The sequence below is a fragment of the Platalea leucorodia genome (genome assembly GCF_965183815.1).
Source record: "Platalea leucorodia genome assembly, chromosome: 1".
Lineage (NCBI taxonomy): Eukaryota > Metazoa > Chordata > Aves > Pelecaniformes > Threskiornithidae > Platalea > Platalea leucorodia.
Genome location: NC_138823.1, coordinates 91994201 through 92006330, shown reverse-complemented (window position 1 = coordinate 92006330; position 12130 = coordinate 91994201). Strand labels below are relative to the sequence as shown.

The 12130-nt window shown below is 43.8% G+C and overlaps 1 protein-coding gene across 1 annotated transcript; it reads right to left on the bottom strand.

Moving 5' to 3' along the window:
* Positions 1-6438: 6438 nt before the first annotated feature.
* Positions 6439-11079, bottom strand: LOC309590465 (ovalbumin-related protein Y-like; the record flags this gene model as incomplete). Its single annotated transcript, XM_082311698.1, has 7 exons — positions 6439-6840; positions 7644-7799; positions 8162-8304; positions 8544-8661; positions 9432-9560; positions 10203-10253; positions 10912-11079. The coding sequence occupies 7 exons, from the start codon at positions 11077-11079 to the stop codon at positions 6439-6441; spliced, it is 1167 nt and encodes a 388-aa protein (XP_082167824.1).
* Positions 11080-12130: the final 1051 nt, after the last annotated feature.

Here is a 12130-nt window from a genome sequence, read left to right as displayed (position 1 = left end):
GTGGCCCCGGGGGGGCAACATGGGCTCCTGGGCTGTGGGCCCATGGGAGGTCAGGGCCAGCAAGGGCTGTTAGTGCCCTCAGGGCTCAGACACAGCAGCCTCCCATCTGAGCAAGGTGCCTCCTCACTCCTTACAGAGACCTGGGCTGAGGAGTGGCTCAGTGGCTGTGGGGTGCCAGTGGGCTGTTTCAGGGGACACAGAGCCAGAGCAGGGACAGTGGATTGGAAAGGGGCACGGCATGAGAGGCCTGGGGCTGAGTGAGGTGGTCGGGCTGCCCCGACAGGCCCTGGAGGCTGAGCAGGCACAAGCTGGGGGGGAAAGAGGGTCTGGCTGGGTGGAAGGGGGTTCAACTCACAGCCTGGGGCTGAGGAACGGGTGAGTGCTGTGGAGAGATTAGGAAGTTTTGTAAGGACAAGGCCCTGCATGACCAGAGACGGGGCTCCTCTCAGTGCTCGGCAGAGGGCTCAAGGAGGCTTCACTGTCAGGGAGCAGCAAGGGCCAGCTTCTCCCCAAGGAAAGACAAACCAGGAGGCAAGGGGGATCCCACAGCCAGCAGGGCAGGAGCCTCACCAGCCAGGGCTCAGTCCCACGGGATCTGAGCAGAGCAGGCCCAGGGATGACAGCCAGCTCCAACCACGAGTCCAGATCATAAGGCAATGTCATGGCTGTGAGGCAGGTCCAAGGACAAGCCAGGAAGTCAATTCACACCTCAGAGCTAGGCTCAGGTCCAGTGATCACAAGGCAGGGCCAAGATCACACTAGGAGCCCTTGGCTAGGTGTGGGCACAGCTGTGTTTGAACTGGAGACTGGTGCACCTCTGATGTAGCACAGAGAGGGACTGAAGGTCCAGAGCATAGCTTAAATAGAGCTCCTGGGCCCCTTGGATGTGGGTATTGGCTCCAGGTGTGGCTGGTCAGGACCATTAAAGGCTTATTAGTGCACTCAGGGCCCTGTCACCCACTTAGGAGCAAAAGAGATGGGCCTGGAGACAAGGCTACAAGGCTTGGGTCTGAGGTCCATCAGGAGGCAGGCCCAGAGACAGGCACAACTACAGTGTACTTCAGGCAAGGCCTGAAGGGCCAAGGGTCACTTGAAATGGGCTTCTGTTGTGGGCAACAGTCTTGACTTGGGGAATTTCATATAATTTCTTGCTGATTAATATAAAATTTTTGTTGTTGATTCAGGCATTGACAAAAAACAATGTAACAAACTATGAAACAGACACTTAGACCTTACGTCGCCCTTCCCCACACACAACTTCAGTCCAAAAACTCTCCTTCTCGTCTTCCTAGTTTCAGCTTTCTTGTTACACTCAGTGCTTCCCAGACCCTTTGGTGAAGCAGCAGGCAATGCAAGAGGTTGGGGTTGGTGTATAACTATTTCTATCTGCCAGTTGTTGCTGCTCACTTTTTTTCCTGTGCTTTAGTCTGCTCTGTGGTCTGCAGTTCCACAGGGATGTCATTGCTCCAGTGTCAGTCATCTGCAGGCTGCAGTCCTTCTGGGGTGTCACTGCCCTGGCATGGGTTGCCTGTGGCTGCAGTCCCTCAGAGGTGCCTCCTTCGGCATGGAGCACCTCCTCCCAAGAGTGCAGCTTCAGCTGTGCTCTCAATAACATCTCCTTCCATGTGTCTCCCCTATTTTGTTTTTCCAAACACATCTCTCACATTTCTTCTGCCACCCTTTCTTAAGTATGCATGAGCAGAGGTGCCACATGCTCCTCCGACTGTCTGAACATTTGGCTTACAATGAGTTCTTTTCACCCATTACAGCGCCAGCTGCAACTGGCTGTGACTGGCCAAGGACAGTTCATGCCCTCCTCTTGCAAAGATCACCCCTAGTACCAAAATGGTGCCAGTGCCCGGTACAGGCTCCTGGATCCATGCGCAGAGGGTGTAGGGCAATGCTCCTGCTGAAGCTAGTCATGCTGTCAGGGTCCTAACACTGGCTGTTTTCAGTCCTGGGACTTCAATAGCTGATAGTATTTTCTATATATTTATTACCTCTCAATGGATTTCTCTTCCATGGTTTTGTCAAGACTGTCTTTAAAATCATGTAAAATTTTATCATCTCCAGCATCCTTTGACCATGAGGTCGTCATCCAGCTACCTGTTTGTTCTCAGCTACCTCTATGTGTTTGTTTTTTTTTTTTTAACTGCTTTCTACTAACTTCTTTTAGTACCCTTAAGTTCCTGTGTCAGAAGACATACTGAATAGTCAATCTCCGTCATTGTCTCCATGTCATACAGGACTTCAGAAACCTCTGCTCTTGAGAAAATTATCCCTCCCCTAGGAGTTTGGCTGCCTGGGCTCAGGCACATCTGAAGCCACTGTCCAGCCTTGAATCGGAGCACCGTCTGTGATAGAGCTGTGAGATGCCTCCATGAGGGTCTACACCCCCCTCACATGAGAGAAGCATTTAATCTGACTCTTTTGATTGTGGTCCTTGCTACCTTGCGTGCCTGTGCCTGGCCATGAACCTCACTGAGCCGGACTCTGTAATGCAGCACTGCAAGTGTTCATTTTGGACACTAATAAGATAAAATGAAATTTATTGGAGATAACATGAGAGGGAAAAAGGAGATAGCATAGATAATTTTGTGTCTCTTCAGATGGTGGGAACCCCAAGCTATGTGGCATTAGATGGATCTTTATTCAGGGCACAGCACACTATGCATATCCCATGCATGCAGATGTTCACTGGTGGTGTGATCTTTACAGCTTTTATAGGTATGTTGTTAGAAGTAAACAACTCTGTTTATCATTTCTGCTGTCGAAGAAAAGTATATTTATATAGAAATATGCTGCTTCACTTCAAGATAAAGACAAGGATGTGCCAGCAGCATCACCACCATGTGCCAGTCGGGGGCCATCTACAAGCTCCTCCATTATGATTAGCAGGCTAAGTTTATCCTGCAGCCTCGTGATACATTCAGCACAGTATAGGCATGGAGGTCAACCGATACGTACAGCATAACGTAGCACAGCACAGCATATGCCTGTGCCTGCTCAGGTCAACTTTTATGTGGGTCACTAACTCCTCAATGTACAACATGTGGTTAGGACCACTACGGATCCTGACCCATGGACTTAGCCTCCAGGCTTGATATTTGACCTACTTCATCACTACAGACTTGTTTTGGGGAATCACTGGACTGTGGTGATAGCATTGGGAACTGTAGCACTGAACGCCTTATCGGTGAGGCCCCTGCCCTGCTGGCCTTGCTGCCACCTGCTGCCCTGGGTCCCCTTCCCTTGCCGAGCAGCCTCACCCCTGCTGCTCCTTGACAATCCCCTCTCTGCTGTCTCTTTTCCACATTGAAGAATCTTAGCTCAGTAGCTACAAGAAACAGAAAACTGAACCACTGCTCCATGTCAAAACCTTCCCAGCCAATATGTAGCTTTCAGTTTGATTCAGCATGCTGTGCTTTCTCAAATATCATTTGGGAGCCCAGGACAGCTTTCCCCTTGGAGTCCAGCAGGTTCTCTGAGTGGTCTTCCTCTGGTGACTATGATTAGAGCATACTGCCTGCAAAATCTTGTGCCTTCAGCCATGGATTTGGTTTGCTTAGGAGAAGGTAGGCCTTTCTTGCAAGTCAAATGTGCAGAGAAGTGTGGAATGCTCTCAGACAATTATATTCCCCAAAGGGCAGAGGAGATATGTCAGCTCCAACCCTTCCCCAAATTACATGAGAAGGAAAGGCACACTTAGTCCACAGAGCACTTCTAATGCCATCCTATGCAGCATTAAAAAGAACATGATTACATGTGGCTGTTCTTATTCCACAGACCTCTAGCAGTACTGTATATCCAAAACAACACAGCACATAGTGAAAATGGAGTGTAGCAGGTGGACAGATGGCAATTTATTGACATACTAACTTCAATCATGCTGCCAGGCAACAAAAAGGACTATTGGACAATACCTAGACTTCGTGGGAACTGGGATTCATGTTTTTAAACTCTTGCTGGACTTCAGAGCTCAGAAGCAGCAGGCAGTGTCTGCTCCCCTCACGGCTGCTCTTCCTTCATCCCTTTGTAACACCCTCCATGCTGCTCTTTGCAAATTGCTTCCCGTGGGGGCTGCAGCAGCCACATTCACTGTGGCAGCTCCTTTACAGCAGGTCCTGCTGGCCCAGACCAGCAATGCACAGGCACAGTTCTGGGCCCAGCCATCGATATGGGGGGGGGGTGGTGGGTATAGATTTTATTCAACTTTGTTGAGTCTCCACTTTTACCTCTCATTTTAACCCCTACAGAGGACGTTTTCTCCTTCACAAACCAAATAGCTCTATCCCTTCTGCAGTATTTGACTGTGATATTTTTTCATTCAGGGCACATACATCTTAAAATCTAGTTTTCAACAGATGTCTGTCTTTCAGAAGACTGATGGACATCACTTCGTATCTCTAATGACACCTGAAGGATCAGCTTAAAACAAGAGTCAAATGCTTCTGTTTCACAGTGAGGACATTAGGTGGACTCTGTGCCTTGAAAACCTCTCTCACGTATAGTTTTAGGAAGCTGCTTACCATTTCTGCCCTGATTTTCTCCATTTCTTCTCTTTAAAATAATCATCAAGCAGAAGAAAGTTTAAGCAATAGAATAGCCATTTTCTTCATGTTATGTAATAAATACTTCCATAATAAATGTTGATAGTTTTACTATTATTGTACGTAGAAAGTGCAGAGTGACAGCCATGCTTATTTCAGATTAATAACAGTTTTAGAATTGCTTAATAACCTTACACACGCTCTGCTCCTTAGGACAACGTCTTAGAAGTCCTGCCTTTTCTTTTTCTTTTTTTTTTTTTTTTGGTTGTAGCAAAGCTCTGTTGACTGCTTTTGGCTAATAGGAAGCAGAACATAATGTGCACAGTAAACCTTGAAATGTCATATCTCTTGAAATACTTTTTTGGTTGAATACTTTTGTTAACCGTAGCTAATCTGTTATGACTGGCTTGGGACGACCAGTATTTGCAGTTCTCCCATAGACTTCCTAGAGGGTATGAAAATATGTTTCCCTGCTGCCAGCATCATCATTTCAAGTTATATTTAATGCTGACTTTTCAAATGGTTGAGGCAGCTCCAAATACCGCCATGTGTCTCCTTTTTTTCGCACTTTTTAAGTACTGATACTGTAATTTGCAGTTTTGCATGTGCAGCCCAGCAGAAGGCAGATTGCTTAGATCAGCAATTAACACCAATAATCTTTTTAATTAGATACATTGTAACCTAAAGAAACTTCCCTCTAAAGACTGTGAAAGAGGAAATAACATCTCTAGAGGATTATCACATCAAGAAGCAATAAGAAAGATTTCCTCATAGGATTCTCGTGGGTATGAGAGAGCTGAAGCAGTCCACCTTTTAAGACAAACACTCTTCTCACGTTTTTGAAGTTACATCTCTTAGGCATGACCTATATTTATATGATATATTTACTTAGAGGACTTCTTTTAAAACTATCTGGAAATATAATGACAAATTCAAATAATTTAGTTATTTGATATGCTATATGGAGATAAGCTCAATGTAAGTATAGGAGCTGTAGGGTTTACCTTGCTTAAGCTCAAAGTTTTTAAAAACATTCTTAAGCTGTTTAGTAACTTCATGTATGGGTACATTCTGGTTTTGAAAATAGGATCCAAATCCTAGTCTAAACCACTTGTGTCAAAAATCACTACCCGCTGTGTCATGTTTCAGGTTTTGTGGTGTGGTAATCCAAAATACGTAATGACGTGTTTAGTTTGCAATGCTTTTATTAGAATAAATAGAAAGACCACCAATTAACATTCGTTAATCAATGATATGTCACTGGAATGAAGACAGAAAATTATATCAGTCAGGAAGATGTTGTATTTGGAGTGATCATTTATGAGGAAATGGTAGACTTTCTGTAAGCTCCCTCAGAACAAGAGACAGAGCCTTATAGTATGTGCAGCACAAAGAAGCCCAAATGCATTCCTGGAAGAAGAATGCTTTGCTGGAGTTTAGAATTTCATCTGCAAGTTGTCCAAGCATCAATTCCAGGATGGTAGCCCAGCAAGTTCAACAGAAAGGACCAGGGTTATTCAGAAAGCTGTGTTTATTTCACAGAACTCCTATAGAGAAACCAGTTTCTCAATAGCAGTAGCAGGATTTCTCACAAAAATCAAAACACTGGCCCTGTCTTTCAAGTTATTCTGTGGGAAATATTCATAAGCTACCTCCTGAAATTCTCATTCAATCCTGGATATAAGTCCTGAATACAAGTTGTGTGAGCAGAAATACCTGCACCTAAAGATCTGAAAAGTCACACGCTTCTTCAGGAATATCTCCCTAGATATTGAAAGCTTTCCGCTTGGAGAAAATATTGAAGAGATGAAATTATGCTACAATACTACAGTAAGGGGGGGTCTGTTTCTGAGGGGAAGGCGAGCATTATTTCCAGCTCTTTCTTTCTTCAGGGGGAACAATATCTACCAAAGAAGAGGATGATGTTGGTTGGATTGTGTTTGATCAAGAAAAGGAAAGGGTGGTCAGCCCTAAACTCTTCAATCTCAGAGGGATGTTTGATGTCTCCCATCACCTCCGCTGAGCCTGCCACCTCGGTGCCCTCTTCATTGACTTCCATGTATGCCTCATGGATGGCCTCAGATATCTTCAGGTTCTCTCTTGAGGAGATGCCAGACAGATTGGCCGAAGGACTGAACAGGTCGGTCATACCCAAGGCCATTAAGACAGCAGTGAGGTTATATTTTTCCTCAATCTTCATGCGCGGGAAGTACACTTTCACTCGCTTCTTTTCCATCACATTAGGACTGGTCCACTCCGTAAGTTTTTCAAAGTTGATTTTGTTCTCAAGCTGCAAAGGGAGGCAGGGAATGAAATGCCTGAGACAAGAGTGCAATGGCCTTAATGGCTGTGTTTATACCACTTGTTACTATTTTTTCCATTTGCTTTGTGTACACAATAGAACTGATACTTAATCTTAAATGTATTTTTTTATCCTGTGTGCTTCCTCCTGACTACAGCCCATAGCTCATTGTCCTGACAAAGTTCTCCAAAACTTTGTCATCTGAAAACTTCTTCATCAGATCAAGGCTTTTTTTTTGTGAAAATACAGTTCTTGAAAACATCACATCAAATTGGCCCCAAAACTATTCCTCCTGGAGCATATTTTATTGATTCCTTCCCTCATCTTAGTTCCTTTTAATGCTATTTTTTGCATTTTCCTTTTAGTCAGCTCTTGGAATGCTTTCCTCATCACTTCCTTTTTTTATGTCTCCTTGGACAAACTTTTCTTGTTTAGCAATCCATTGAGTGCTCTCTTGGAAGACTGAAATCACTTGAAATGAAAAACAAATCCTGCTAGCATGTCTGTTTCTGGCACCTATGGAGACCACTGCATATAGCAACATCCTCCTCTGCAGGGCTACAGCAGCATTGCACTCCTTTACCTTCATTTTATCAGACTGAGTCCAGGGTTCTCCTGAGAGGCTAGTCTCTGCCTGAGCACCTGGTAGCACCTGGGGGGCTGTTGTGCTCCCGTCTGCCCACCACAGCCGTGGTGTGGGCAGCTGGGATGTAAATGGACAGCAAAAGGTCTGACAGCAGCCAAGTCCCACTGAAGCCGTAACTCTTCTGCTTCCCCTGCCAGGGCCATACCTGCTCCAGGCCAGAGACGTCATCAGGCAACAGCACCAACATGCTCAGCTCCCCGCTGGCGTACGGAAGCTCCAGGATCTTAATTTTCTCTGCAGGCACCGCTGCCACTTTGAAGGTACTGTTCTGACACATCATCTGCACAGGTCTGCTGTCTTGCTGCAAAAAGAGAAACATGAGATGACGTGACCAGGGAGCAGTTTTTTCTTTAGGCAGGCAAACGTACAAGCCCTTTGAAAGGGACAGGACTCGATCTTCAGGCATGTTGCCTTTGAAGAAGAGCTCTGTCTCCATTTTCCTCTCTTGCCTGCTGGTGTGCTCTGGAAGCCTGGTCAGACACAGCTCTTGCAAACACTCCTTGGCCTTAGGCCCAGGCGCTGACAGTGAGGGGCCCAGCTAAATCACCCAGCCTGTGACGGCAACAGGTTGTATGTGTAACACCCAGACTGCTGGCTGTGTGAGCCAACAGCTGTCCTGGCCAGAAGCTGTGTTTGTGCCCTCCTACCTCCGTGCCCTCCTACCTCTGTCACATTGAAGGGCACTTCCCGAGTGTGTTCTTCTCCGAACGCCGTCTTCCATATCCCTTTGAAGTATATGGTATTCACAAGGACCAGCACAGTATTGAGATCAACAGAGCCCGACACAAGGAAATCTTGGATCTGTCCTTTAAGAAAGTAGCAGGGCAGAGAGTGGTAAGATACACCTCCTCTAGTGTGCACAAATGTCTGCAATGAAGGGCATGGGGTTGGGGGCATGCCACTTTGTGGAGGTTTGTTTTCATAGTGATAGGCAACATGCTCTTGCTTGACCCACTTTTTTCTAGACATTATGAGGAGAGGAAGACAAGGGGATAGATTATGGTAGGTAGGGGAAAATATCTGCTACCCATTTTTCAGTCCTTACCATTTGTCTCTTTTTCCACCCAGGAATTAATGAGCTGTCTTGCTTCCTCTGCAGCTGTTTTGAAGTTAACTTCTTCCAGCCCTGCTTTGTAGAATTTCTTTGCACACTTTAGGTATTCCTGTAAGCAGGATTGCAGTTGTCAGACTGATGAGAACTTGACAATGTATGAATGTGAAATGCAAGATTGTGAAATGAAGCAGAATGGTTAAAAGAACAGTGAACTTTTACCCCTGTGTTTGAACATGTCAGTCACAGCTGTCTTCCTGTAACTGAATCTTAAAGCTGGACAAGAAAGACTACTGCACATATTTAGGTCTGGCACTTTTTTTTCAGATAGGATTCTAAGTTAAAATTTTGAAATATTTTCTTTGTTTTACCAAAGCACTTTCAGTTTAACAAACATTTTTAAGGACAGACAATTTTTGTTTCCTTCCCTTCGTGCCCACTTTTTATTTTGAATACTGTGTTCTTACATTCTTGTATTTCAAAAATAAAGCTTCCTTTCACTGGGAAGATTTTGTATTTGGCTTTGAAAAAATCCAAATTTGACAATTTCAGTCTTCATGCTTTCAAGTCATAAAATGTATTTCATTTCCCTTAAAAGTTGCATTTTTCATTAAAAGCCATTTTCTAGCACATGAACAGCAATCTTGATTGCTCCCTGTGACTGTTGCCATATGGGCATATCTTATGCCGTAAAACTTTTGCCTGGCCTCCACCTAACAGCCACAGGAAGGTTCAAACTCATTCTGAATCAGTTCCCTTCATGGCTCACAACCACCTCTTCATCAACAGACAGCGGGCTATTGGTGGTGGTGCTTCTCTAGGGTAGAGTCGCAGGGACCTTTATGAGGAATCTCGCTGAAGTCAGGTCTCAGTACAACTCACCGGAAGAATGGGGCATGTTTTTTCAATATAGAGTCTGTCAGCGATCTTGAGCGAGTATGTAGCATTTGGTGTGGTGATGTCTGAGAGAAGATCCTTGAGTGAACTGTGGATGTGTTCAGAAGTGCCACACTGAGGTGATGACATGAAAATAAGAAGATACATTGCATTAGCTTCTTCTTATCTAGGGAATAAGACCCTAAAGGACTGTCCCTATTAGTTAAGTTCTCCAGTTAAGTGGAGTCCTCCCCCACAGACTGGGGGCTGCCACCTTTGGGACAGCAGGTGCTGTGGTGATGGTGCATTGAACCAACAAGTTCATCCTTCTCAAGATAAGTCCCCTGAAATGTGCTTTTTGTAAGAGTGCAGTTGTGTTCCTGTCTTCTGGGCTCTTCCCTGCCCAGCATCTTCCCGCCCGGCTTTGGAGTCTCTCAGCTGCAAGTCTGACTGCTGTACCCTGGCTCCAGGTGCTGATCCCCTTTCACGTGCTGTCCCCCAGCAACATTTGCCCAGGAAGGCATCCTGGTGCCCACAGCATCCTGCCCCACACCGTCACTTGTTCTGGTGCAAGATGTGCAACCTGCCTTCTTTCCCTGGTTTTTAACAACTACATGAGTTACACCCTCCTTCCCTCCCTCCACAGGTCTCCTTAGTTTGGGAGCGTTACCATAGTTTTTGACAGGGTCTGAAACTGCCAGAAGGAGAGGCAGAACAGTTCTAGTTTTGTTCTGAGGAGAAAATAAGACAGAAAGGGAGATCAAGTTATTTCTCTACCTGGGAGTCAGTAATGTTTCCAACTCCTGTAACGTTCTCAAAGTGAAGAACCTGCAAGAGAAAACGCCAATGGTAGAAATTACAAGCATGGACAAAAATGATGTGAATTTGAGATTTACACATGATGCTTGAGGTAAAGCTGTTGGCTCAGAAATAAAAAAAGTCCTAGTTAAGAACATAGATGAAGTAAAAATCTACAGGTGAGCTTGCAACTGGTTTATGCCCTCTGTGGCCTTCCTGGAAACTGTAAATACCACTCTTTGCTTAGATGACATTTTTTTCTAGTGAATGTCTAGAAATTAACTGAGTTACATATTATGTACTGCTAATAATATTTTGTCTTCTCTTCCTGGGATTTATGTTTTTTATATATTAAAAAAAAAATCTGATCATATTATCTGGAAGATGTGGGAATTTAGAAAAATAACAATATAATAAAGTTTGCTGACTGGCAATCCTCTTTGTTATTGTCTTTGAGATATTTTTTTCCTAAGTCAAAACTAACTGCCCCTTATAGTGAAAATATGCATCTTTTTTTTAGTATTTTCTCTAAATAACTCTTAACCCAGTTCTCCATTTTGTGACTTTGGCTTATTTCTTGTGCATTAAAACAGGTGAGAACCTTGTCAGCGGATAATATATTTCAGTGATGTTACTTAGAAGGAACAACAAGCACAAGTAGAGGTCACTTTATGCCCATGTAACTTACCTTCTCCATCTGAGACTGAGTGTTACCTCTTGCTCCCAGATAGACCATGGCCAGGGCTGAAATGATGCTCAGGGGGGAATAAAAGATGTTGTCGTTGGCATGGTGGACTTTCAGCTCTTTGAATACATCAAAACAAAATTCTGCATTTGCTGCACTGATGGAGCCCATTGCGAAATCAGTGTTGTCTAAAGCAAACAGAAAGAGTCTGGCTTATTATGATGAAATATATTAATTGTAATGCATGGAAGTTGGTGTACTTGAACCTTTGAACTTGCTGCACAGGGGTTTTTTCAGCAAAAAGAATCCAGTGGTGTGGATTTAAAAGGCAAACATGCTTTTGGATTCATGAGCAATCAAAATGCTGGATAGCTACCAGTTATGCGTAGGCTGGTGATTCTTTTTATTTGAAACTTGAGTTCTCTTTCTCTGTACATGTATACCATATTGTTGAAAATGTGGCAAAGAATATTAGTTCCCTTGAAAGAAGCTCACTAACCGTCTTTTCTCATCTCTTAAGGGAAAAACCACACATAGATTTGTTCTCAGAATCTTCATTTTTTTGAGACTCCAAACCAGGTTCTTCACTATAGTTTCTAACATCACTTTTAAGATCAGTTAACAGTTCAGCCCTCTATGATCCAAACTACAGTTAATTCCAATACACAATGTGCAAGGCTGAAGCAACAGCATAAGTTTTGCTAGATTTAATCTAATTTGAGCCTAGTGTAAATGGAAGCTAGGTTCTTATACCACCTCCTTTATCAGAGGTCTCAAATGTTAGAAGCATTACCTTCATTTTTTTTAAAACAGGATAATGAAGGCACAGCGATGGAGACTGCAAATGATTTACCAAATTCATCCAGTTTATGACAAACATCAATAGCTGGTACGTTCCATTCATTGTTAACTCCCTTATATCTCACTCTGTTTTAAAAAAGTGTTCTTTAATTTTTATTATCACCTTTTCCATAAAATCCACCTTTCAATAAGACAGTGCTTGTTTAGCCTTGTGTTTAATTTGCGGAGATCTTCACATCTTCAATATTTAAATATTTTTTCTGCCCTTTTTCTGATATTCTTGTAAAATTTTCCCTGTAGTTTCAGCACTTAGCATTTCATCTAACACTGAAGGGAAGGATTTTTTAGTAAAGAAGACAACACAGAGTAAAAAATACAATACTGTAAAGTCTAATGCAGCAGCGTAGTGTTTATACCGCTT